At 53.8% G+C, this 26,930-nt stretch overlaps 1 protein-coding gene and 2 long non-coding RNA genes across 4 annotated transcripts in view; 2 read left to right on the forward strand and 1 right to left on the reverse strand.

Annotated features, from left to right (window-relative positions):
* Positions 1-13,093, forward strand: part of LOC138846443 (uncharacterized) — a 44,940-nt gene extending 31,847 nt beyond the window's left edge. The window contains exon 2 of the long non-coding RNA XR_011383927.2: positions 12,876-13,093. This is a non-coding gene — a long non-coding RNA (uncharacterized LOC138846443). The remainder of the gene's footprint in view (positions 1-12,875) is intronic.
* The window catches only part of LOC149120786 (uncharacterized), a 124,461-nt gene that overhangs the window by 92,649 nt on the left and 4,882 nt on the right, over positions 1-26,930 (forward strand). The gene's annotated exons all lie outside the window — the stretch shown is intronic.
* Positions 91-16,884, reverse strand: CEACAM1 (CEA cell adhesion molecule 1). 2 transcript variants are annotated; one of them, XM_008249692.5, is made up of 9 exons: positions 16,698-16,884; positions 15,442-15,798; positions 10,154-10,435; positions 9,544-9,798; positions 7,838-8,113; positions 4,825-4,951; positions 4,090-4,142; positions 3,450-3,481; positions 91-1,743 (listed from the first exon to the last, which is right to left on the reverse strand). In XM_008249692.5, the coding sequence occupies exons 1-9, from the start codon at positions 16,759-16,761 to the stop codon at positions 1,633-1,635; spliced, it is 1,557 nt and encodes a 518-aa protein (XP_008247914.4). In that variant the 5' UTR covers positions 16,762-16,884; the 3' UTR covers positions 91-1,632. The 2 variants fall into 2 exon arrangements, with proteins under 2 accessions (XP_008247914.4, XP_017193737.2); XM_017338248.4 differs by lacking the exon at positions 4,090-4,142.

Below are 26,930 nucleotides of genomic sequence, written 5' to 3' on the forward strand. Positions count from 1 at the left end.
GGTGCCAGCGCTGCAGGCAGTGGTTTAACCACAGTGCCAACACCATAAAGAAGACATTATCTAAAGGAGTGTCAGTCATGAGGCAGCATGTTGATGTCTGATATATAATTTTTATTATAAATATTGAACAAATTTTATAAATAATTCCCAAGTGGCCTTAGCCAGGTGAAATTAAAAACTCAACATAGCAAGGATGAAGGAGATATTTACAGTACATGTCAGGGTCAGGAAACCCTGAAAGAGGTACCTGAGTGTGGAGAACTTCCGGCTAATTCTCATGAGGAGATTTCTTAGGCATGGCATGAGATAAAGTAGTCAATATGGAATAAAGCCTTTCTCTTACTAGCCACAAATAGATCTCACCTATGGAGCAGAAGCCTGCCTGAGAAGTGTGTTTGGCCTCTCCTCCTGCCTTTTTATAAAAAATTTTTATTCCTAAAACACACTGGAATTCACGGACACCAAGCTCAGGGCCAAGTTGTAATCCCCACTGCCTGACAGTGCTCATTTCCCAAGGAGTATCAGCACCAGTGCAGCTTCTGGCTGTAAACAATGCATCCATGGGTAACAGCGACCCCTCACACCCCAGCCGAGGCCAAGGTTTCCTGAGAAGGTGACTTGGGCAGAAATATGGGCTGGGGTGGTGGCTGCTGACCACTGGCCTGACAAGCTTAAAAACTGAGTCAGGTCCGTGTCTCGCCACGGGTAAGGAAAACTTCTTCTTTTCTATGTGGAGCCCTGGGGAAAAAAAAGAGCTGGGAGAATCTGCTGGCCAAGGGGACCCGAGGGGCTTGGTGGCTTCTTTCACCTAAGGCAGTCAGGCTGGCTTGCATAACTCACTCTTTCCCAGAAATAAGCAGTTACAAAATGAGAATGAATGTCACAGGAAAGAGGAAAGGCCAATACCCCAAACTGTTCATTCTTTAACAACAATTTAAGTAATCTGGCAGTAGCTCTCTGATTCTTTTCCCAAGTTCCTAGTAGATTAAGTCTATTTAAAACCAATCCTCCCCCTAAAGCGGTAATCGCTCCCTTTCTGGGCACTTAATACCTGTAAAGATATCAAGAGGCACGTGTACTTTTGTATTTTCCATTAGGAAATCAGCTATGAAACTTGGCAAATAGTTTTCCCAGTTTGCTTCTAGCGGGTTCTCTGGAGACAAGACTTGCCAAAGACTTAGGTGGTATTCTAATTAAGCAGCCAGGTACTTGGGCCCTGATCTTTTGGAGAGAGAAGAAACCAGTACTGGTTTTACTTTCTCTCTCTCTCTCTTCTGGCACCGTACTTCAGGGAAAAAGGACACATCCTCAAGCAAATCCAAGTTAAACTCTGATAGGACAGGACTGAGTGGGAAGCAACAATGGGCTCTGAGCAGGGAGGCGGGAAAGGGGACGGGAGGCCCTGGCAACGCTCTCCCAAAGTCGGCTTTGCCAGTTTCAGTGCCAAGGAAGATTAGGTTCCCTACCGACTCCCGGATGTGCCTTTCCACCTGTTGACACTGAAGGGCGGGGCTGTGAAGGGGTGGGGTGGGGGATGGGGGCTCCTTCCCTTTCCCCCTGAGGGTAAAGAGGCTGCTGGTGATGCAGGAGACACCCAGGATATCAGCAGTGGAGTGAGCAGGACAAGTGGCTTTACTTCTTCTTTACTTCTGAATAAACCGTTTCCGTGACTCTTGGGGATAAGGATGCTGGCGTTGGTTGCTGGGCGTTGAAAATCAGGGAGGAATATGTGACTTCATCAATCTGCAAAGCACGGGCAGCAATCAATTAAATCAGTGCCGCAGGTCAGGGCCTCCCTGCCCCGTGTGGTTCAGCACCAGGTGCCATCACCTCTTGGAAATGTTTAGCTTTGGAGAAGGGCTTTGGTCACCCATTCCCTGCCTAATGCACTGATCGTTACGGCGTTCATACAGTGAAATACGATGATACAACAATGATACATACAACAATGTGGATGAATTTCACAAAACTGTTGAAGGAGAGAAAGAAGTCAGACATATATATGGATGTGCTGTGTTATTATTCCCTTGCATAAGAGTGAAAAGCAGCCCACAGCACTATCCTGAGGGCAATGGCTACTCCTTGGAGGGAAGTGACTGGAAGGGTTTGTTGTTTGGGGGATGATCATGTAGTGTTTCTGAACTTGGGTACTGCATTACCTCGGTATGTTCAACTTGCGAAATTTACACATTGTGAAAGGGGCTGGCACTGTGGTGTAGTGGGTAAAGCCGCCACCTGTTGCACCAGTATCCCATGTCGGCGCCGGTTCCAAGTCCTGGCTATTCTGCTTCCAGTCTTCTCTCTGCTATGGCCTGGGAAAGCAGTGGAAGATGACCCAAGTCCTTCGGCCCCTGCGCTGGCATGGGCGACCAGGAAGAGCTCCTGGCTCCTGGCTCCTGGCTTCAGATCGACCCAGCTCTGGCTATTGCAACCATTTGGGGAGTGAACTAGCAGATGGAAGACCTTTCTCTGTCTTTCCTTCTCTCTGTAACTCTACTTCTCAGATAAATAAGTATTTTAAAAAAATTACTTATACATTGTGAAAGTAAACTTATGATTTAAGTAGTTTTCAGTATATATTTGTGCTCTACTAAAAGGTTAAGTAAGAAAATTCTGGGGACTGACTCTGTGGTGTGGTGGGTAAACCTGCTGTTTGCAGCGCCAGCATCCCATATGGGCGCTGGTTCAAGTTCCAGCTGCTCCACTTCCAATCCAGCTCTCTGCTATGGCCTGGGAAAGCAGTAGAGGATGGCCCAAGTCCTTGGGCCCCTGCACCCACATGGGAGACCCGGAAGAACCTTCTGGCTTTGGATCAGTGCAGTTCTGGCCATTGCAGCCAATTGGGGAGTGAACCAGCAGATGGAAAACCTCTCTTTCTCTCTCTCTCTCTGCCTCTCCTTCTCTCTCTGTGTAACTCTGACTTTCAAATAAAATAAATAAATCTTTTAAAAAAATTAAAAAGAAGGGGAGCATCCAGGACTCAAACTGGCACCCATACGGGATGCCAGCATTGTAGGCGGCGGCTTAACCCGTTACACCACAACACTGGCCCCGGGAATGATCTCTTTGACAGCTGAGAGAAGGATCAGACTGTGCTGAGTGCTTTAGACTTATCTCATTTAATCCCTTCAGCTTCTCTTTGAAGTAGGCAGAGTGCCCATTTTAAAGATGAGAAAGTTGAGGCTCAAAGAGGTCAAGCTGCTTGCCCAGGGCCACAGAGTTAAAATGAGCGACAGCCAGGATTCAAACACAGGATGGGGGGAATTCCAAAGTGCACATTCTTGCTGTGAGGTAGACTCATGGGAGTGATTAACCAGCACTTCTCTGCTTGCTGCTGCATTGAGGAATTTGACCAAGGACTTGATCTGGCATTCGTGTCTTCAAGAATTACCCGTTCTACCCAGAGACTTCCCGTGAGACGATGAGCCGGTGAGAGTGGCTGTGCTTACCTGTTCAGGAGAGCTGTCAGAGCGGCCCTGACCTGAGGAGGCAACAGAAGAGCTGTTACTCCACGGAAGTGCAAAGCTGACTTAAGGCCTTGGGATTTCTGGCTGAAGGCGGGGGAGGGGAGGTGGCCCGGGATCCATCCCCGGGGGAGTTGGGGGGGGGCAGACCCGGCACACTAACGGCAGCAGAGGGCAGAGGCAGAGCCACAGGAGGCCTCAGTCCACTTCTGAAGATGTCTAACAGCTTGCAAGGCCTTGATTTTTGCCCAGATGGTTTCTCAGCAACAGGCCGCGGCGGCAGGGAGGGGCAGGGAGGCCCACAGCACCCAGAGCAGCAGGAGACAGAGCCCCTCACTGAGGCAGAGCGCCCACATCCGTGACAGAGGCAGGAGGGGAAGCAGTAAGGGTGAGGAAGTGGCTCCTGGAAACATGTGGTCTTCTCAGGCCTCTGCCTGGCCTAGGTGGAGTGAGCTCCTCTCCTGGGGCTGTGTCCTAGGAAGGGCGTGAGGACCTATGCCAGCTCACGGCGGGTGTGGAGACCCCGCTGCAGGAATTCAGAAGGTAGCCAGTGGTTTGGGAATCTAGGATTCCCTGCCAGGATGGGCACATCCCAGTTCTCACTAGGGGGAGTGACTGTACTTACTGTGGTTGGAGGCTGAGGGTTTGTACTCTGTGAGATGGCGCTGGTCGCTTGCCCTAAATAAACATCAGACACTGTGACTGCTGTTCCCAAGCACAGGGTTAGGAAGGACACGGTCAGCAGACAGCTCCTCAGTTCTCCTGGTTCATGCTTGCTGTGGCTGGCCCTGCCTTTCCTCTCGGGACCTCGTCTGCCAGTCTAACCACGGCCCCTTCTAGTGTTTGCTCCTTTCCTGGTGGCTGGGTGTTCACGCTTAGGGCCGTTCCTTCTTAACTGCTTCTGCCCTTAGGTGTTTCCCATTTTGTTTTCCAGAAGCAGTTCTGTTTGTTTTCCCTCACTCTCTTTATTGAACAAGAAAACTTTGGTTGTTCCTGCTGTCTTTGAGGCTCTCTCCCTGTCCTGTCCCTCCCTCCTCCTGCTGCGCTGGTCAGCAGAGCATATGGCCCACTTGCTCCTGCTGCTGCTTTCCTTCCCTGACCAGGGGACAGAGCCGCGTAATTGTCTCTGTTCCTCCGAACCACGTGGGAATGGGAAAAATCACGTCTAAGAGACAGCTGGGTGCAGTGACCACGAAGACCAAGTGAGAGACACCTGCAGGAATCACTGCCAAGAAGCAGGTGTTTAGGAAGGAGGCGAGGGAGACCCAGGCCCCAAGACACCGGTGAAGAAGTCCTTTTGCTCTCCCAAGCGTGGCAGTCTGCCTTGGAGAAAACGGAACACAAGGAATAGGCATCATACCTGCCAATCTTGCTGCAGTACAGAAAATAGGCCAGGACTGCTATCAGAGCCACCCCAGCCACGACCCCGATGATGATGCCGGCAATGGCCCCAGGCAGGAGGCCAGGGCCTTCTGGCTCTGGATTATCTGTCACAGAAGAAAAAAAAGAGAGAAGGAGTGAAGGTGAAATTTGAAGTTATTCTACAGTGGGGGCGCCCTGAGCAACAGCTCTGAGCACGAAGCAGCCTCTGTGTGTTCCTTCAGACGGCGTTTTCTGCGCTGAGAATCAATCTACCACATCCTTGCAATTGATTCCTCTCTCTCTCTTTTTTTTTTTTTTTTTTTTGACAGGCAGGCAGGCAGGCAGTTAGACAGTGAGAGAGAGAGACAGAGAGAAAGGTCTTCCTTTTCCCGTTGGTTCACCCTCCAAATGGCTGCCACAGCTGGCGCTGCACCGATCCGAAGCTAGGAGCCAGGTGCTTCCTCCTGGTCTCCCATGCGGGTGCAGGGCCCAAGCACTTGGGCCATCCTCCACTGCACTCCCGGGCCAGAATCCGGAGCCCCAACTGGGACTAGAACCCGGTGTGCTGGCGCCACAGGTGGAGGATTAGCCTAGTGAGCCGCGGCGCTGGCCGAAAATAATTTTTTAATTAAGAAAAAAAATCAAAACAAAGAAACAAAATCCCAGGCTTGAAACTTTGTATTTAGCTCTTTTAACCTCTCGTATTTGTCAATACCTGTGTGCCAATGACTTTTTGTGTAATGCTCCTCACCCCTTAAGTAACACCTGTTGCATATTTTTCCTTATTTCTTTTGCAGCCATCTGGGGCTTAGCCCTCACCAGTCAGTTAAGGCTGGTAATTAATGCTGCTTTTGGCTGCTGTTATGGGTACTGACTACCTACTTGATCTGTGCTGGATACTTTTCATATATCTCATATGATCCAAACAATAACCCTGTCAGATACACAGTGTAGACATTGTTTCTGCTTTACAGACCAAAACAAAAAAAAAACCAAGGCTTAGAGTAGCAAACAGAAATTTCCCAAAGACATGGCTAGGAAGAGGTGGGTGTAGGACTACCTGACTCCAAGGCTGGTGGTAACAGTGGTAATAACAGAAGCTAATATCTAGGGAATGTTTCCCTGTGTGTGCATTTTGCTGAAGGTTTAATTGATTATTACATTAAAACAATTTATTTAATTGTTTAATCAATTGTTTAATTGAGTATTACATTTAAAACAATACCACTAAGCAGGTTCTCTTACTGCAGTTTTTAACTGAGGAATCCGAGGTTCACAGCAGTTAAGGATCTTGTGCAGTAGATTTATAACATGAAAAAAGAAAGTTCTCAAATCAACGTCCTACTCTTACAATAAATGGATTAAAAAAGGACAGCCTAAACTCAAAACTAGCTGAAGGAAGAAAATAATGGTGATTAGAGGTTTTAAAAAAGAGAAAATGGATGAAACATTTCTTCAGAAAAGATTGGCAGTATTGAGAAACTTCAAAAAGATTGAGAAAAAAAAGAGAGAAAGACTTCAATTACAAAGTCAGAAATGAAAGTGTGGACCTTATTACCAATTCTACAGAAGCAACAGGGATTATAAGAATACTGTGGATAACAGTGCCAGCACATGGGATAAACCAGATGAAATGGACAAATTCCTAGAAACACAATCTATCGAAATGGAATCATGAATAAATAGAAAATATATATCTATAATTAGTGAGGAGATTGAATCAGTAAAACCGTTTGATAAAATTCAACATTCTTTGATGATATAAATGCTCATGCTAGGAATAAGAGAAACTACCCCATCATTATAAAGACAATCTATGAAAAGCCTACAGCTAATATGCTCAGTGGAGAAAGACTGAACACGTCCCCTCTAAGATCAGGAATACAAGGATGCCTGCTTCACCACGTTGTTCAGCTTAGTAGTGGTAGTGGGTATCCACGCAAAAGAAGGAAGCTGAATCTTTACTTAATACCATAGACATGGGGCTGGCGCTGTGGCGCAGTGGGTTAACGCCCTGGCCTGAAGCGTCAGCATCCCTCAGGGACGCCGGTTCGAGTCCTGGCTGCTCCATTTCCGATCCAGCTCTCTACTATAGCCTGGGAAAGCAGTAGAGGATGGCCCAAGTCCTTGGGCCACTGCACCCGCATGGGAAACACGGAAGAAGCTCCTGGCTCCTGGCTTCGGATCGGCGCAGCTCCGGCCATTGTGGCTAATTGGGGAGTGAACCCACAGATGGAAGACCTCTCTCTCTCTGTCTCTCTCTGCCTCTCATTCTCTCTGTGTGTAACTCTGACTTTCAAATAAATAAACAAATCTTTATAATAAAAAAATACCATATACAAAAATAACTCAAAATGGATCAGACCTCAACATAAGAGCTAAAATATGCAACTCTTAGAAGAAAATGTAGGGTAAAATCATCAGGATATTGGATTTGGCAATGACTTTTGGCTATGACTGCAAAAGCAGAGGCAGCAAAAGAAAAAAAAAGATAAATTGGGCTTCGTGATAATTAAAAACTTTTGTGCATCAAAGGGCACAATATTTGTAATATTTGTAAATCATATTCCTGATGAAGGATTAATGTCCAAATCATTTGAAGAACTCAAAAAAACAAAACAACCTAATTAAAACAAACAACCTAATTTAAAAAATGACCAAAGGACTTGAACAGGCATTTCTCCAATGAAAATATACAAATGGTCAATAAGCACATGAAAAGATGCTCAATCTCACTAATCTTAGGGGTATACATGTCAAAATCACAGTGATATACCACCTTCCACCCACTAGGATGACTGAAAAACAAAGCAAAACAAAAAGGAATCTGGAAGGTCCCATAGGAAATGCCAGACTCAGGATAAGAAGCTAAGTGTATTTGATTCAGAGCAGGTGTCTTAACTGTAATGTTCTCTTGATTTTCTGTCCCCTGTGACTTTTATCCATTTTTGCACACCATTGTTGGAATAATCCCCCCAGTGAGATGTCGGAGGGACTGGGGGATCACATACCTTTCACAGTCATCCAGAGGGGGTCACTCTTGCTGGAGCAGTTCAGGTGGAAGGCCTCGCACTGGTACTCCCCTTCATCCACCTTCATGACAGGGTATATGTCCAGGGTGCTGTTGTCCTGGGACAGGCGCGTCCTCGCCGTGAGGTTCAGACTCTGGCTGTTGAAGGTCCACCGGATGGATATTCCAGCATCATCTGTGAGGCAGGTCAGGACCAGGCGGTCCCTTTCTAAGACTGTGGTGTTGATGACGTGGATGGACGGCTGTGCCACTGGCCCTGTGGAAACAGAGGAGGGGCCTGGCTGAGAGTGGGTCTGAGGCCTGGGACCCTTGTTTCTCAGAGGTCTCAGCCAGCTCTCAGGGCACACAATGAGCGTGTGAACGTGACCTGGAGGACGCCTGGGCTCTCTGCAGGGGTGTCTATTCAGGGGGATGACTGACCCCTGACCAGTTCCCTGGACATCCCCGTAGTGTACACTGGAAGCTTAGCCCATAGCTTCCAGCAATATCATTGTCAAGTAGAATGTTTGTCCAAGGACTTTTGTGTGAATTTTCCTAGAACTTCCTGTGACTATACAAGATCAGGTCTGGGGCTAGCATCATGGCACAGCAGGCGAAGCCACCACTGTTCACTTCCCACCCAGCTTCCCTGCTAATGCACCTGGGAAAGTAGCAAAAGATGGCCCGAGTGCTTGGGCCCCTGCACCCATGTGGGAGACCCAGATGGAGCTCCAGGCTTGGCTTCAGCCTGGCCCAGTCCTGGCTGTTGCAGCCATTTAGGCAGTACATCAGCAGATGGAAGATTCTCTCTCTCTTTCTTTCTCTCTCTCCCCCCGCCCCTGTGTGTGTGTGTGTGTGCCTTCCTCTGTCAGTCTGCCTTTCAAATAAATAAATAAATCATATTTTATTTAAAAAAGATCAGGCCCCTCCCTAGTACTGTGGATTTATATGCAGGGGGAAGATGTTTCTTTTCCTTTAATAAGTTAGGGAGAGAAGAGGCAGAGCAGGGATCAGAGCTCTGAACGGCTTAACCCCCGTCTTAGAATATTTCAAAGCCTCCTGTGTTCCCTGTAGCTCATGCAGGAGGTAAAAGAACACCAAGGAGACAGGAAGAGACGAGTTCATGACAGAAAGAAGCAGCTTGGCCTTGAGGACCCTTCCCCCCTCCTCTGTGAAGCCCCTCCCATGACATGGGCCTCTCTGGGGCTGGGAGAAGCCCCTCCCCCATTCCAGGTTGAACCAAGGTCAGCCATGAGAAGTCAGGGAAGCCAGAGGAGGAGAGTTTCAGAGGCAGAGAGGGAGAGCTCAGGGGAGCCCTGGGGCTCCATGGCCTGTACCCACGGACACAGACTGGGAAATGACTTCTTCCAGTCTCTTTTCTACAAACTGGATACCCAGAGGAGGAGAGTTTCAGAGGCAGAGAGGGAGAGCTCAGGGGAGCCCTGGGGCTCCATGGCCTGTACCCATGGACACAGACTGGGAAATGACTTCTTCCAGTCTCTTTTGTACAAACTGGATACCCAGAGGAGGAGAGTTTCAGAGGCAGAGAGGGAGAGCTCAGGGGAGCCCTGGGGCTCCATGGCCTGTACCCATGGACACAGACTGGGAAATGACTTCTTCCAGTCTCTTTTCTACAAACTGGATACCCCCCCCCCCGCCTCCCCCGCCATCCTCAGGCCTGGTGGCAATGCTGCAGGGCGTACTTACCAAAGACCGTGATGTTCTCAACAGCGGTCCTGTTGAGGCCAGTGATGGAGTTATGGGCGTGGCAGGTGTAGGACCCACTATCATTCACAGAGACGTTGGAGATTAGGAGTTCTTGTGTGGATTGCTGGAGCCTTCCATCGACAAGCCAGGAATACTGTGCAGGCGGGTCAGAGACCGCGTGGCAGAAGAGGCTGAGTTTTGCCCCTGAACAGTAATACAAGTCTGGGGGGGAAATGGTGGGGGCATCCGGGCCATCTGGAGCAAACAGAGTAGAGCCACATAGGTCGTCATCATTGGGGAGAGGATGCCCCCGGTCTGTAGAAGGTGTTCCTCTGAGCGCATCCCACCACAACCCCAGTACCCACTGAGCCTGAATCTGCAACGTTCACCTGTTTCTCCATCACAGGTGGGTGACAGGGACAGCCCCCCACCCCCATTTTCAGCTCAAGGCTAAACCTGTCCATATCTGCCTGGGACAGGATATCATGGCCAGCCTGGATGTCCAGGAGCGAGAGTCCTTGTTCTTGGATCTGGGAGGGGCTGAGTGGCCTGGCCTCTGGCCGTGTGGATTGGGGCTGGCAGCCCGGGCGTGGAAGAAGACATTACTCACAGGAAACGTTCATGGTTAATGGGTCACTGCGGATGGTGTTCCCTGGGTTACTGACTCCACACTCGTAGGGTCCTGTGTCATTCCGTGTGATGCTGAGCACAGTGAGAGTCCTGTTGTCCAGGGACAGCTGCAGCCTGTCCGTTGTCTCCAGGAGCCTCTGACCATTTATCCACCACAGATAGGTTATGTTCTGAATCTCAGGTTCACAGGTGAATGCCACAGAGTCCTCGTCTTCCACGGACTGGGACTGGTTGCTCGTGATGTGGGGCTCAGGTAATTTTGCTGTGCAGGAACAGAGAGACGATCACCCTGGGCGGTGCCTTTGATCCCTCCTGCCTTTGTTGGCATCTCTCACCTCCCAGCCAACCTGAGTCCTTAAAAGAACCAGGCAGGTGTGTGTGTGTGTGTGTGTGTGTGTGTGTGAGAGAGAGAGAGAGAGAGAGAGAGACAGAGAGAGACAGAGACAGAGCTACATGGTGACCTGGGTGCTCAGAGAAGGTGAGACCCATCTGCTCTGTGCCCAGGAGAAGCACAGACTTTGTCAGGTGTGAATTAAGCAGACCGAGGATCTGGAGTTGGAAACTACCCCCTCCCTACTCCAGTGCCTCACTCAGTCCTTGCTGATCAGCTGCCTACCTGGCCCAGCGGCGTGACCCTCATTGCCCAGCCCAGATGGGTTTCTCTGAGGCTTTCCTTTTCAGGAACATTCTGCAGATAGGTGGGTCATGCAGGGATGGGAGTTGAACAGGAGCAAGCCAGGTGGCCAGTTTAGTGGGCTGTGGGGCTCCAGTTCTGCCCAGGCGTTTGGTGGCTATTGACATGAGCTAATTAACTTCTAAAAGATAGAGTTCAAGGAATGATCTAGTTTGAGTGAGGGAGAGAGGCAGGGGTTGGTTGGCTTTGGAGCATGACTATACTCTCTGTCTTGGTCTTTAGCGTCGGACTTCCCTGAAATTACACATGGATTTTGCAAAGTGCACAAAGCGTGGCTGATGGAATGGGGAGGGGATCAGAGACTGGCTGAAAACCTGCCCTTCCGTGTGTTTGGTGGATCGAAAATAGAAGTTAAATTTTTCCATATGAGAAAAATTGTTATTAATGCATCTAGGGACAGTTGCTTAAAAAAAGATATTTCTCGGGGCCGGCACTGTGACTCACTTGGTTAATCCTCCGCCTGCGGTGCCGGCATCCCAAACGAGCGCCGGGTACTGTCCCGGTTTCCCCTCTTCCAGTCCAGCTCTCTGCTGTGGCCCGGGAAGGCAGTGGAGGATGGCCCAAGTGTTTGGGCCCTGCACCCGCATGGGAGACCAGGAGGAAGCACCTGGCTCCTGGCTTCGGATCGGTGCAGTGCGCCAGCCGTAGCAGCCATTTGGGAGGTGAACCAACGGAAGGAAGACCTTTCTCTCTGTCTCTCTCTCTCTCTCTCACTGTCTAACTCTGTCAAAAAAAAAAAAAGATATTTCTCTAGGGAACATGATACGTTCTTAGGCAACCCCTGAAGTCCAGCAAGGATCACACTGTGATAAGAGGAAAATGCTAAAGTCAGTTTGAAACCAGTGACTCCCTAGAGCCAGAAAAACGGTGAGCCCTGGTAGGAGGACAGAAGTGGTCAGAGGGGACTTGCGAGGTGTTTTTATGCAGAGGGAGAGACAATGCTACATCAGTGCTGTGTTAGTAAGTGTACAAGAGCCCTGTGTCCTAAGCTGCAGAGAGTCAGGGAAGGGGTGAGGAGCCCAACTCAGACACGGAAGAGGCTGCTTTTCTTCTCTCAGCCTCAGGCATCATAGTAGACTTTCATCAAATGGTTCCGAAGTGGGCAGAGTCCGAGTAAAACCACAGTGTCTCCTGCATCTCTCCATCTGTGGGAAGCAACCTCGTGATAATGGTGTCACCATGAGGTCACAGGTGTTTGTGGAATGGGCAATAAGCCCATGGGATGACACTGGTCTTCTCCCCCTTGGGGAAGGTACTAGGAACCACTGGAGGCACATAAGCCCCATGCCAGGGGTCAAGAGACAAGTGGGTAGAATGAGGGGTGGGCTTTAGGGCTCATAGACCTGTCCTCTGTCTCTGATCCCCTGGTTGGGTTGGTGTACAGAGTAGATGGAGGAATCACTCATCCCTGCCATGGGGCCCGTTGGTGTCACAGAGGGAGATGGTCCTGGATGGGGACACAGATGGAGCTTCTCCTGGTGACCAGGGAACATGAGCTCATGATGTGTCCCCACAGGGGCAGCTGCCTCGGCTGCTTTCTGTGCCCTGTATTATTGCCCAGGAGGGTGGACCTGGCTCTGGTGTTAGCAGGACGAGAACACAAGTCACTGGCAGGAAGTGTATAGGAAAGGTTAGGGTGGAGGACTTTGTGCAGGGTGGGGGCTGTCCCCACTGGAACTAACGGGTGGGTGTGGACAGGAGAGACATGGAGGAATGGATAGAGACTGAAATGCCCAGAGCAGGGAACAATGAGGGTGCAGGGACCCCCCCCCCAGGACCCAGGGCTCATGGATGCCCCAGAAACAGGTCCAGGGAGCCCTGAAAATGGTGAGCAGCCCCAGAGTCACATGAGACTCAGCTCCCAGGGCAGCTGTAGGGTCAAGTGGTCAGAGGGACAGAGAGCAGGTGTGGCCAGACCCCCTGGCCCTCTGCACCCAGGTGCAGTCCCTGAAGTTACCATGACCATTCATCCATTCACACTTCATTCCTTCCCTCCCTCATCAAACAGCTCCTTGAGCATCAGGTGCACTTTGGCCCATGCTGGCTGCAGGATGAAGAATGAAGAGAGAGAAAGCAAAGTCCTTCCCTTTGTGACACCAACGCATCAACCGGCACAGATGGCTTCAAGTCCGTTGAGGAGCGGTGTGGCTCACCCTGAGGGGGGAGCCTGCACATTCTCAGAACTGAGTCTTTGTTGACGCAGTTCTAGAATAAAATCTATAAAATCTTTATGCTCCCTCTCCTCGCACCAGAACATGTCCCTCCAAGCTGTGGAATTCTAGAAATAATGACTCTGGGGTGGGCATCTTGCCTAGCAGTTAAGACACTATTTGGGATATCTGCGTCCTCAATCTGAAGTGCCTGGATTTGGTCCCCTGCTTGGCTCCTGACTCCGGATTCCTGCTAATGTTCACCCTGGGAGGCAGCAGTGGCTCAAGTGACTGGGTTTTCCATGTTGGGAGACCTGGATTGAGTTCTCAACTCCTAGCTTCAGGCCCTGGCTGTTGTGGGCATTTGGAGAGTGAACCAACAAATGGGAGTGCTAGTGCTCTTGTTTCTCTCTCTCTCTCTCTCTCTCTCTCTCTCTCTGCCTCTCAATTTTTTTAAAAAAAAAAGATTGATTTATTTATTTGGGGGTGGGAGGAGAGAGAGAGAGAGAGAAAGTCTTCCATCTGCTGGTTCACTCCCCAAATGGCTGCAACCGCCAGAGCTGAGCTAATCCAAAGCCAGGAGCCAGGAGTTTCTGTCTGGGTCTCTCCACAGGTGCAAGGGCCCAAGCACTTGGGGCATCTTCTGCTGCTTTCCCAGGCCATAGCCTGGGATCAGAAGTGGTGCAGTCAGGAATCAAACCAGCGCCCATATGGGATGCCAGCACTGCAGGCAGAGACTTAACCTACTATGCCATAGCGCTGGCCCCTCTGCCTCTCAGTTAAACAAAAAGCAAACGACAAGAAAAGCCCTGGACCAACTCAGATCTCTGGTCCATAGATACCTAGTAAGGGGGAATAGGGCTGCAACTACAGACAGAACTGGACAAGCCTCAGATCTCCCAACCACAGTTTGTAAGACACTGATTCAGTAAATGTATTTCCTTGTATTCCCTTAATGGGACAAATAGCAAATGGTATTTGACAGGCAGAGTTAGACAGTGAGGGAGAGAGACACAGAGAGAGTTATAGACAGTGAGAGAGAGAGAGAAAGGTCTTCCTTCCGTTGGTTCACTCCCCTAATGGCCGCCACGGCCAGCACTGTGCCAATCTGAAGCCAGGAGCCAGGTGCTTCCTCCCCGTCTCCCATGCGGGTGCAGGGACCCAAGTACTTGGGCCATCCTCCACTGCCCTCCCAGACCACAGCAGAGAGCTGGACTGGAAGAGGAGCAATCAGGACTAGTACCCGGCGCTCCAACCGGGACTAGAACCTGGGGTGCCAGTGCCACAGGCGGATTAGCCAAGTGAGCCATGGCGCTGGCCCTGTAAATTAATCTTAAAATACTCAGAGGACCGGCCAGTGCCACAGCTCATTAGGCTAATCCTCCGCCTGTGGTGCCGGCACCCCGGGTTCTAGTCCCGGTCAGGGCACCGGATTCTGTCCCGGTTGCTCCTCTTCCAGGCCAGCTCTCGGCTGTGGCCCAGGAGTGCAGTGGAGGATGGCCCAAGTGCTTGGGCCCTGCACCCGCATGGGAGACCAGGAGAAGCACCTGGCTCCTGGCTTCAGATCAGCGCAGTGCGCCGGCCGCAGCGGCCATTGGAGGGTGAACCAACGGTAAAGGAAGACCTTTCTTTCTGTCTCTCTCTCCTCTCTCACTGTCCACTCTGCCTGTCAAAAAAAAAAAAAAAAAAAAAAAAAAAAAAAAAAAAAAACTCAGAGGACCTTACCTACAGCTTGGCACAGAGGAGCTGCCCGAGTAAGCAGCATTTATTGACATTTGCCTCCCAGAGCCCCTGAACCTGATGCCCATGACCTTCCTGCTGAGCCCCTAAGTGCCCAGGGTGGTCAGCGAATGGCTGGGAAACCGTGCCCTGTGCTCTCCACGCTGTCTCAGGGGAGTGACCTGGCTCTGCCTGCCCACAGGGGGCTCTTGGGGCTGAGCCCTGCTGGTGACCACGGGACCACAGGGCTCCGGCAACTGTGAATCCTTGCTCCCATCAGCCCTGCCCAGGAGGCCAACACCTGGCCTGGCCAGGATCCACAGGGTCACCTGAGTCAGGGGCCTGGGTGGGACTTCCCGGGGCTGAGCATCTCAGGGAGGACCCCAGGGGTCCCGTGGACCGGGCTGACCAAGTCCTGCAGGGCTGTTCTCAGGGCCCTGTTCCTGGGGAGGGGCCAGGGGCCAGACTGCGACTGCTGCCCCTCTTCTGAGTTCCCCCACCCCGTCTGTCCCTCTCAGCAAAAGCCCGCAGGGTCTGTGTTCTGGAAAGGATCCCGATCTTTGGAATTTGTCTTCCCAGATGTGACCTGCACTGGATGCTCAAACCCCAGCACCGGAGGTGATGCAGAGGGGGAGGCACGATCCTGCGTGTGTCAAGTCGAACTAACGCCACCCGACACCCAGCACCCACAGAGCAAGCACTCACGGTACACGCGGAGCTGTGCAGATGCTACATAATCAGAAAGATAGTCTTCACTGAGGACTCGTACAGTGTAGGGTCCTGAGTCCTCCTGGGTGACGTTCTGCATCAGCAGGGACCCGTTGAGGAATATTCTCTCTCCACGGTATGCAGGCCCTGTAATATTGCTTCCAGTGTTTGACACATATGTTATAATACGAGAGCTCTGGTCCGTTGTTCCTCCCTTGAACCAGTGGGTTACTGGAGGATCCCACGTCAGATTGAGGACAAAGAGGACATCCATCCCTTCGGCAGCATTGGGCGGCACAGGTTCCACAGTGAACTGGGCCACGGTGGGCGGGATCCAGGCAGTTAGCAGTGAGACTGGGAGGGAGGAGGGAGAAATCAGGTAATAGGGGGACCTACATGTTGGGTGGAAAGATGGGGCCCTGGCTCCTGAGCAGGTCTCTTCACTCCTCAGCTTTGGGATGTATGTATGTGTGTATATATTTGTGTGTATAAGTGTGCGTATTTATGGATAGCATATGTGTTTGTGTGTGTGTGTCTATGTGTGTGTGTGTATTTGTCTGCTGTGCCTCCTACTGGGTCAAGGCCAGCAGCGTGACCTCCATCCCTTCAGTGCCTCTGAACCTGTCACCTTCTTTGGGTCTGCTCCTGGGCCCCTGCCCACAGTCAGGGGCGTCCTGGGAGCCCCCTTCCCTGGCCAGCTCCTCTGGAGACTGGGTCATCACTCTGACCGTCCCCTGCTCTGGTTCCCCCATGGCTCCTGTCAACATCTGGCCCCACCGTCTAGATGTCTGCTTGTCTGTCTCCTCCCCAGTGGGGTGGGAGCTCCGTGAGGTCAGGGCTGTGTCTGACATGAGCAGCAGCCCCGTGCCCGGAACAGGCTGCACACACCTGGGGTGAGGTGACCACTGTGCCCAGAGCCCTGCACGTCTGGGTGTGAATTTGTCAGCTTCTGGGGCTGGTGGCCGAGGATGACGTTTAACACCTCAGCGTGCTTTTATTCGGAGCGTCTCTCCGAAACCGTTGTTACCACCGCCTTTCAAAATGAGGTGGGCAGTGATGATTAACCAGGGAAACAGAAGCAAGGGCTCTCCTGCCCCTTCCCAGTCCCACTTCGCTGCATTCCCTGTGGCTGAGGTCCCCCCTCCCCTCCCCAGCTCCAAAGGGAAGCCCCGTGTCCCCTCTCAGAGCTCTGTCCTGCCCAGAGCCCCCAGCCTCTCCCTGAGCTCCCACTCCAGGGAGTCGCGCCCTCTCACCTGCCAGCAGGAGCCCCAGCGGGGGGACGCGTGTTCTGCGTGGAGGGGCCGAGGAGGGCTCCATGGTGTCCACTGCCCGCTCTGCCCTGCCTCTTGGAGAGGAGCTTTGGCTCCAGAAATGCTCCCAAGCTCTGCTGCTCACAGCTCTGCCGGCCTCCCTCCCTCTGCCCTGAGCCTCCTCTGGGGACAGGGGCACTTGCCAGGGTCACGTGGGCTGGGGGCGGGGTCTCTGCCCAGGAGACCTCCCTGTCCCCTCCCCTCTCAGTCCCGCCTCCCTGTCTCTTCCCCTTTCCCTCTGTTTGGGTTCCCCAGATCACACTTTGACAAGCAAGGATGCCGGGGTCCCCTGACCTCAGAGAGAACAACCCACCACTTAACCTCTGCAGGTTTTGGGTCTGGTCACCCAGCACCAGGTTTTGGGTCTGGACACCAGGTTTTGGGTCTGGTCTCCCAGCACCACGCAGAAAGCCCCTGGGTCCCCAGACTTGCTGGGTTACTTCTCTTGGTGACATAGCTGCAGCTGGGCATCAGGGTCTTCCCTGTGTCCTCAAATGCTCTGGGAAAGTGCGATTTACTCTGGGAGCTGGAAAGGAGCCACCTGCATGATGACCAGCGAGGGGGACGTGCCGCCCATCTCGGTGTCCTCAGCTGGCCTCTGACCCGGGGACAGGACCCAGGAGCAGGTGTCTCGGGAGGAACTGCAGCTCTGGGTATGCAGTGGCAGGCGTCCCCCCTGTCCTGGGAAGAGGTGACTGAGTAGAAGGTGTTGGGTGGACGCAGGCCCTGTTGTCTCCCGTAGGTTTCAGGAGCCCCACCCCCACCCCCGCCGTGTGTTGGTTGAGCTGTAGCTCAAGACTGTCCATGTCCTCCCTGGCTGTCCAGTCCCAGATGATTCCCCTGGAGTTACCCTGCCCGTGGGCGGTACCTAGAGGGAGTGGGGGCTGCACAGGGACTCCTGGCACAGCAGGGTCCCCAGAGGATAGGAAGGAGTGAGTGGGACACAGCGGCCATATGGGAGGGACCCTGAGGGTCTGTTGGAGCCACGGATGGGAGTGGGCTCCATGTCCACCTCCAGAGTCAAAGCCAGGGTGGGTCTCAGGGGATTAATTTCCTGAATGTGGTCTGTGCATCCTGATGCTGCCCTCTGGTGGGCATGAGGAGACCTGCAGACAATGTCAGGGGCTACACCAGAGACGCTAAGGGCTGCCTCTGATCCCTGGACAGCGGTGGGCTATGACTTCCAGGGGGCAGGGTCGAGTCACCCAGGGCCCTGTTGACTGCGTGTTCCTGAGCTTTTGGACTCCATGCCAGTGCAGGGTGAGCCCAGGGGGAGGATGGGAGTTGTCCAGAGGATGTGAGGTCCAGTATCAGAACGGTCCTCCCAGGGATGTTCTGGGATGGAGCTGTCTGTCCCCGAGCTTTCAAGGGAAGGCTCAGAAGTGACTCTCGACGCTTGAAGGAGGAGGCCCTGATCTTGGAGCTGAGCCCCGGGATGCTCTGTGTTTCCTCCGTCACAGTCCTGGCTGTGGCCTCAGGGCCATCTGTGTCTCTGTCGTCTGCTCCAGGCCTCCCCACAGATCTGGAACCGGAGCGGCTCCAACCTGGCGACTCAGCCAGGGCATCCGTGGATTCCTCCAGTAGGCGAGGGGGGACTCGGGGCCCCTCAGCCCCTGTGAGATGGAATCTACAGCAGATCCTGGGTTACCCTGTCCTGTCCCGCGTGGGAGATTGTGCTAGTTCCACAGGACTCCCTGGGCTGCGGGCACGTCTGTAGAGGACCATAGCCAGGTGTCTCCACAGAGCTGAGACCCTCGGGGCTGGGGTCTCACCCCCTGACTTCCTTTGTGGTCAGATGGGGCCCACTCCTTCCCCAGTGTAAATCCATCCAGGGTGTGGCAGGCCCTTTGGGGGGAGGGGTGCCAGCATTCTGGGAACAGGCTGGGTTCCGACCCCTCACTGTAAGGAGGTCCCTGCCACCCCAGCCATGCTGAGTGAAAGCCTGTCCCTAGGACAGCCACAGGCCCTTGCTGGCCTCCCCCTAGGCTGAGGCCAGTGCCCCTGCGCCCACAGGGCCATGCCCTGACCTCAGGGGTCACATGGAGGTGATGTGCTTCTGCTCTGAGTTCCCCTTCCATTTTATGAGTGTTTGTGACGGATTTGTTATGTCAGACCTTGGGCCGGGCCCTGGGTGTCCCACGGAGAGCAGGAGAGATGTGATCTCTGGCCTCGTGGAGTCTCCCTTGTTCGGGGAGACGGGCACTGGGTGAACATCATGGAAGCTGTGGTTAACCGTGACAGAAGAGGGCCAAATTGGAGGGGACAGTAACTGGCCATCGAGCTGCTCTGGGCATCGCAGGGAGCACTTCTGGGTCCTTTTGGTGAGACCTGAAGCTGAGCGGATGTCTCCTGGGAAGGAGGGTGTGGTGGCAGACACTGGCTGGAAGGAGGAGCTGACAGAATCTGTGGGGCAGCTCTGGCTGGAGAAGGACCAGACCATGGGCCCTACTGAGGCTTCAGGCTGTGGGACATTGCCGCCCCCTGGTGGCTAGTGCGGAAAGTGCAGACGGCAGAGGCGCCGTGTCAGGCCGCTTGTTTTATTCAGTCATTCTGCACAGGTTTCCTATGGGTCACGTATGGTGACGATGTCCCGTCATATACCTGTTCAGTCTCTGTTGCTACAGGCACATTATCCTCCCTCTCTCCTCAGTGAGACCTCCCCAGCCCAGATTGCTGTGACCGTCTGTCGCTTTGTCTGCAGATTACACTGTGTGTGCGCCCCCTGGTGGCAGCGGTGTCTGATGCTGAGCACTTAGCGGGGATCTGAGGGGGAAGCCGGAAGCCGTGTGTCGGGAGACAAGGACTCACAAGTCCACCCCACTTCTCAATCCCAGGGCCTGAGGTCCAAGACAGGGGACCCTGACTCTGGAGATAGCACACACTCTCTGTGTCCCGGGTCAGGGGTGGTTCCTTCCTGTTTGGCCGGACCTGGCCTCAGGTGCCCCCCCGTGCCCATGGTGAACTCTCACATGTTCTCTCCACAGTGGCCTAGGTCTCTGTGGGCCTCTCCATCCATTGTGTTGGAGAGGCCCACAGAGACCCAGGCCCCTGGTCCCGAGACAGCTGCACACCCACAACGCACGCTGGGTGCACCACAAAGCCCGTGGCCCTCCTCTTCCACCCATTCCTGGGTTTTCTCTCCTGCACCACCTTCTCCTGGACCCCAGCTGGCTGCCTCAGCCAGTGTCCCACCTGCTCCTGTTCCAGGCGGCTGCACGTGATGTCACAGCCCCTCACCGTCTCTGGCCTCCCTGGCCTCTGCTGTTTGTTGTGAACCCTGAGCCCCGTGAGAGAGAACAGGTGAAGCCCACATTGCTGCTCTCCATGGTGGTGCACTTTCTAGCCAGTGTTGCACCTGGAAGGACCATGGTGGGGAGCCATGGCCCAGAGGTGCCCGGATCCCAAGGGGCATGGCCCAGTGTGGGCTGGACCTGTGAGCTGACTCAGTGTCCTTGACCAGTTCCCCAAGCTCTGTGCTCCTCTCTGTAGCTGATTCTCTGTTACCCCTAAGCCCATCCTAAGGTCCCCCTTACAAGGCCCAGATGGCCAGGGCTGTGTAGAGGGTGAGACCTCACAGTGTCCAGGGGACAGGCTCATAACCTCCCCTTTCCCAGCCCCATGACTAGGTCTAGACGGGGCCAGAGCAGAGGAAGTGAGAACCCACTGACAGAGTCTGTGTCCTGGGTGTGCAGTGGCCTGTGCCTCTGGCTTAGCCCTCAGTCTCTGTGCCAATACATGGAATTTGCACAACTGGTCAACCTCACGTCTCTAAGCCCTCAGGTTTCTCTGCAGAGGAGCCATAAGAAATCTGCATATGAGTATAGAGAGGCCTCTGTGCCCTCGGTGGGTGTGATTCCCATGGTGGTTTTCTTTTATGTGACTCTTTAAAAATTGTGGTAAGATATATATGACATAAAACATGCCATTTGAACCATATTCAGAGCTAAATGGCATTAATTACATTCACCATGTTGAATAACCATCACCACCAATTCTTTTCCGGAAAATTCTGATCATCTGAGGTAGAAACTGTGTCCACTAAGCAGGAACTGCCCAGTCCTCAGGTGCCCTCCACCTCCCATAGTCTCATCTACTTCCCCCCGCGCATTTGCTGTTGACATGTTGCATATAAGTGGACTAACACAGCACTTTAGTTCTGGCTTTTTCCACTTAGCACAATGTTTCCACGGTCCCTGTGTAGGTTCTCCATCCTTTTTCATGACTGATTAACCTTCTGTGTACACCGTATCTGTCTGCCATTCATCTGTTGATGGGCACCTAGCTTATTTCCACATTTAACCTATTGTGAATGGTGCTGCAGGGAACATTTATTTGCATGCCAGCATCTTTCTGAGTCCCTGTTTTACATTCTTTGTGTGTATGCTTAGGAGTGGCATTTCTAGGCTGTATGCTAATTCTGTGTTTAGTGTTTTGAGGGACAACCAAACAGTTCTCTTCAGGGGCTGCGTCATTTTATAACTCCACCAATGATAATGAGAGTTCCAGATTCTCCACATACCGCCAACACCTGTTACATAACATTATAGGAGGATACCATCCTTGTAGAAGTGACTTTACTTTCGGGGCCAGTGTTGTGGTGCAGTGGACTAAGTTGCCACCCCAAATGGCCTCAACAGCCAGGGCTGGGCCAGGCCAAAGCCAGGAGCCTGGAGCATCTTCCGGGTATCCACGTGGGTGCAGGGGCCCAAGTACTTGGGTCATCTTCTTTGCTTTCCCAGGCTACCAGCAGGAAGCTGGATCAGAAGTGGATCAGCCGGGTTTCACACTGGCGCCCATATGGGATGCCGACTTCACAGCACAGGCTTAACCTAAGGAGAGTTCTTATTCAGGAGTGACCCAAAGTATACAGTTTTGAACATAAAGAGCAATTCTTTTGCTATACTTTTCCTCTTAGGAAGACATTTCTTCCGACTGAGGGAACTGTCAGTTCCCCACTCCCGCCAGAGGCAGTGAGCGCATGGGGTAGCGGGAGGATCCATAGGAGCTATTTCCTCCCCCAGGGCCTTCAGGATTCCCCGCAGCCACTCCCTGGGACATCACCCAGCGGGTGTTATGTGGGTTCAGACCCCCGGGAAACCTACACCCGTTCTGGTACATCTGTGCCCTCTCCTGGGACATCAGACTGCTGGTTAATTAAAAGCTGTTGTTGCAGATACTGAAGGCACCGGTTTCTACCCCTTGACCACAGGCGAGGGATTTCATGGGTGAGTGGTTGGCTATTGGGTGTAGGTCAGCCACTCAGCCAGGGGGACGTTCAGGGTCGGGAGACTTTCCTGGTTGTCACGCCCGGGGAGTGAGTGCTCCACACCCTTCTGCAAGAGCGCTAACGCCGGTGCAGCGGAGACCGAGAGCCCGCTGGGCGCCCTCCCCGGCTTCCTCTGGAGCCCCCCAGTCCTCCCTGCCATCCCCCTACCTCGGCCCCTCCTGGGATCCCTCCATCACCTGAACGCCCCCTCTACTCACGCTCACCTCTCCCAGGCCAGGTTGGCGCGTTCTGGCAGGTGTCCACAAGAGGGCGCTCGCGTTCTCCCCAAGTTCCTGAGACGGAGGCCGCTAGGTCCGCAGGCCCGGCTCCAGAGTTTCAGGGTGAAGCTCCTGGGTCAGGGACCAGGGTTCCTCCACAGAGGAACTCCACATGGGGGATGTGGGGTCACAGACTGGGGACCCGGGACCAGCCCCAGAGCCCGAGTCAGTGGAGGGGAGGTGCCCAGGCTCAGCGACTGGACACATCAAGCCTGAGTCACAGCTGTCCAGCTGGCTACCAGGGGGAAACAGCCGTGTGCCCGCGGGCCTAGAGGCCCTATCACTTAGGATCTGGGCCTGTTCGCTTGGCAGGGCCGCTGCGAAGCTGCCCAGACTGGCCTTTTCCTGTGGGAGACGGACATGCCCCAGAACCAGGTCCCACCTCAGCAGGGTTTCGTTGCTGGTTGTCCATGGGGAACTGGGCTCTTGCTGGGCACAGGGGAGCTGGGATCCCCACCAGTGGCACAGTGGAGGAATACCAGGTGATTTAGGCAGATGGAGGTAGAGGGCGTTGTTCCTGCAGTGGGGTGGGGAGGGTCGGGAGACAGGCTTAGCGCTGCAGGCCGGGTCAGTGGCCAAAGCGTTTCCTCTGGGAATCCAGCCTTGTCCCTGCAGACATCACAGAACCTCCGCTCCAGGGCTTCCGGCCACAGCTCCTCAGTTCTGTCCCTGAGCTCCCAGCTGCAGCCCCCACAGGTCTGAGGTCCGAGGTCCTACGTGAGCCCTCTGTCTCCATCATACCACACAGCTCTATGCCACTGCCCAAGCCTTCAGAGTGGCCACCAAGTGCCCCAGTCCCCACCAGGGTGAGTGGCCAGCTGGAGGTAGAGCCTTGCCTTCCTGGTCAGCTGTGGGACCATCTCTCCGACCCCAGTCACCCCAGGAGCGGAGAGCAGGGGACGAGTGTCCGCCGCCCACGTGCCTGCAGGAGCGACTGAACTTCCCACTTTAGGGGATGGCAGCTTGTGCTGCAGGAATTTAATAGAAAATGTGTGGGTGGGACCAGTGCCGTGGCTCACTTGGTTAATCCTCCACCTGTGGCGCCAGCATCCCATATGGGCGCCGGGTTCTAGTCGCGGCTGCTCCTCTTCCAGGCCCGCTCTCTGCTGTGGCCCGGGAGGGCAGTGGAGGATGGCCCCAGTGCCTTGGGCCCTGCACCCCATGGGAGACCAGGAGGAAGCACCTGGCTCCTGGCTTCAGGTCAGTGCAGCGCCGGCCGTGGTGGCCATTTGGGGAGTGAACCAACAGAAGGAAGACCTTTCTCTCTCTGTCTCTTTCTCACTGTCTATAACTCTACCTGTCAAATTAAAAAAAAAAAAAAAAAAAGAAAGAAAGAAAATGTATGGGTGAGATTTTTTTAAAAAGATTTACTTATTTATTTGAAAAACAGAGTAAGAGAAAGTGCTGGGTGGGATCTTCCAAGCCCTGGTTCACTCTCCAAAAGCCTGCAACAGCTAGGGTTGGGCCAGGCCAAAGCCAGGGCCAGGAACTCCACCTGGATCTAAGCATGTGGGTGGCAGGGACCCAAGTACCTGGGCCGTCGCCTGCGGCCTCCCGGGCCCATCTGTAGGAGCTGGATCAGAAGCAGGGGAGGGACTGAATCCCAGGCTCTCTGGTTGAGATGCGGGTGCTCCAGGCAGCGGCCTCATAACCACTGGGTCACAAGGCTCTTTTTTCTTCTTCCATACTCTGTAGGCACAGGCTTCTGCAAAACTGACAACTGTCGTTTGCTGTGTCTTAGGACTGTCACACCGTTGATCTGTGACTTTTCGAGCAGGGTTGCAGTGAACACCCATGAATACTTAGCTGGGTGCACCCGCCCACTGCACAGGCCGGTCTGTTTGCTTGGCCATGGGATATGCACATCTTATAACCGGTGGCTACTGAGCTGCCCCCAGCACCCTCAGTCAGTTTGGTCTCCGTGTCTAACGTGCCTGCTCCCCGTTCCTCTACATCAAGCCTGCACACCATCGCTTGTCTTCATTTTCAAAAACTCCTAATATTCAAATATCCCACCTTTGTACTTCACCTTTATATTATATGGTTGATCTCCTCTATCTTGCAGGTCATTTGTGGGTCTTTCACTGAAATTACACCGCATTGGTTTTGTTTGCATTTTTAATGTCTGGGCACCCTTTCTGGTCCCCTGACTGCATCCTTCTCTGGGAGCTCATCCAGCGATCCCTCAGACCGCTATTCATAGGGAGTTTCTAGGTTTCCTTTTGAACTTTTCAACGCCGTTCAGTGCAGTCATTGTTCCCCTCTCTGGCATCCATTTGCCCGACATCACCGCAACCCTCGATGCCAACAGAACGTCGGCGTTATCAGACCCCCGTTTGTTGTCTTCATCGGCCCATTTCCCAGTTTTGTTCCCTGTTGTTCTCAAGTGTGAGTTCTGGGGGCCGGCGCTGTGGCACAGTGGGTTAGAGCTCTGGCCTGCAGCACCAGCATCCCATGTGGGTGTTGGTTCAAGTCCCGGCTGCTCCACTTTCAACTCGGCTCCCTGCTAATGAGTCTGGGAGAGCAGCAGCAGGTGGCCTCTCCCCCTCTTTCTCTCTCTCCCCCTCTCCTCTGTGTAACTCTTGCAAATAAATAAATCATTAAAAAATTATTTGAAACTTTATAAAAATGAAATGCTGGAGTGGATGTTTCTGTCTAGTGTTTTTTTTTTTTTTTTTTTTTTTTAAATAATCATTTTATTTGAGGCGGAGTGACGGGGGGCGCAGAGAGGTCGTCCACCCCACGGCTCACCCTCAGTGACCAGGAGCCGGGCACCCAGGCAGGTCTCCCCGCGGGCGGCCGGAAGCGAGCCGGGCGTTCTCAGCGAGCGCCGGGGCGGGGACTCGCCCGGTGCCCCGGGCAGCCTGCCGGCCCTGCTGGCCGAGACCTAACCCGCTGGCCATAACGCTGGCCCTGTGCCCCGAGACGAAGACGCCTCCAAAGGGGTTCGTTTCGGTAAAGGCTGGCTGCAGAGGGCTGCTGTCTACCTGACGCTTCTTGCTTTAGCAGCACAACCTGGGTATCGCTGACGGAGCGAGCCCGTCACAGGGAAACGCGGACCCGCAAGGCCACGCGGGGAGGGTCCTGGGGTCCCCGCGCTCACCCCGTCCTCAAAGAAACCAACCCCGCTCCGGCTCGCAGAAACCACGCTCCTCGGCGCCCAGCACCCAGACCGCTGCCCGCCGGCGAGCGCTGAACCCGCCCCACCGCCCCGGCCCCCGACCCCCGCGAGTCCACAGAGGCCCACGTCCCGCCCCCATCCCTCCGCGGCGACGCCGGAAGTCAACACGGCGGTCCCGCCCCAAGGCCGGAAGTGCGGGGGCGCGCGTGCGCGGAGCGGCCCGGCTCCGCTCCCAGCATGCGCTGCGGCCCGGGCCGCGGTTTTGTTTGCGAAAGGCGGGTTCGTCAGAGTTGTAAAGCTGTGAGTCTTAGCTGGTGTTTCCTTCTAAGTTGTATTTACCAGTTTTCGTGTGATTTGGCGAGCAGAGAGACAGAGAGAGAGATCCTCAGCCTCAGTGGTGGGGCAGGCCAAGGCCTGGCGCCCGGAGCTCCCCGCCGGCGGCCGACCCCGGAGCCGCCGCGGACGCCGGGCCGAGCCGCCCGTTGTCCTGGCTGTGGGCGTCTGCGGAGGGGTGGAGTCGGCCAGAGGCAGCCCGTGTTAGAAGGCGTTTCTAGTAAATTAGTCACACATAGTACACGCTAAACAGCGGCAGGTAGACACACGCGTGTACGTGTATATTCTGGAAGCCGTCAAGTAGACTGAGGTAGATCTTTACAAACGTGTTAAGTTAAAAAGCCCGAGGAAAAGTCTCCTGGTTTTATCTGAGAGGCGGAGAAACGAGAAACGTGGACGGCTTCCCAGGTCTGGCTTCCTTGCGCAAGGGCCGCTCCAGTCTGGATCAGTCCTGTCCAGGGCGGATTCTTGAGTGGAAAGAGAAGCAAAGGGGGCAGGGGAGTCTTGTGCGATCAGCCTCTGCCCTCCCCTCTCAGACGGTCACTGAGCGCCTCTGTGCAAGGCACTGGGAGTGGGGTCACCCGGAAAGACGGGGTCTGCCTGCGGCGCCGAGACGTCTCAGGGAGGCCATAGACAGCGCACTCTTAGACTGTGGAAGCAGCGAGGGGGCTGCTAAAACTGTGAGGGAGTTCCTTGTTTAACATTTATTTTATTTATTTGAAAGAGTTACAGAGACAAATCTTCCATCTGCTGGTTCACTCCCCAGATGGCTGCAACGACCAGGGCTGGAAGCCAGGAACGAAGCCAGGAGTCAGGAGTTCCATCCGGGTCTCCCACGTGGGTGCAGGGGCCAAGCGCTTGGGCCGTCCTCCACTGCTTTCCCAGGCCATAGCAGGGAGCTGGATCGGAAGGGGAGCAGCCGGGACTCCAGCCGGTGCCCCTATGGGATGCCGGGGTGCCGACCTCACAGAGCCGGCTTTACCTGCTACACCACAGTGCCCGCCCACGAGGGCGTTTCTTGACCCTTAAGAAACTGAGTAGATTTTTCACAAACAGGAAATCGAGGCAGGAAGTGCACGTTTGTGGTTAGGAACAGAGGGCGCAGACCTGAGCTTGCAATGCAGCAAGCAAGTCTTAGTGGGGGAAGTTCACAGGTTTGGGGGCCTCACTGACCCAGG

Source organism: Oryctolagus cuniculus, chromosome 18 (assembly GCF_051225735.1).
Source record: "Oryctolagus cuniculus isolate XC-2025 breed Fujian yellow rabbit chromosome 18, ASM5122573v1, whole genome shotgun sequence".
Lineage (NCBI taxonomy): Eukaryota > Metazoa > Chordata > Mammalia > Lagomorpha > Leporidae > Oryctolagus > Oryctolagus cuniculus.

Coding starts and splice junctions, on each gene's coding strand:
- CEACAM1 (XM_008249692.5), bottom strand. CDS start 16,761: ATGGAGCCCTCCTCGGCCCCTCCACGCAGAACACGCGTCCCCCCGCTG. Junction 15,799..16,697: donor GCTGGGGCTCCTGCTGGCAG/GTGAGAGGGCGC, acceptor CCTCCCTCCCAG/TCTCACTGCTAACTGCCTGG. Junction 1,744..3,449: donor CTGACAGCTCTCCTGAACAG/GTAAGCACAGCC, acceptor CGTGCTTTGCAG/ATTGATGAAGTCACATATTC.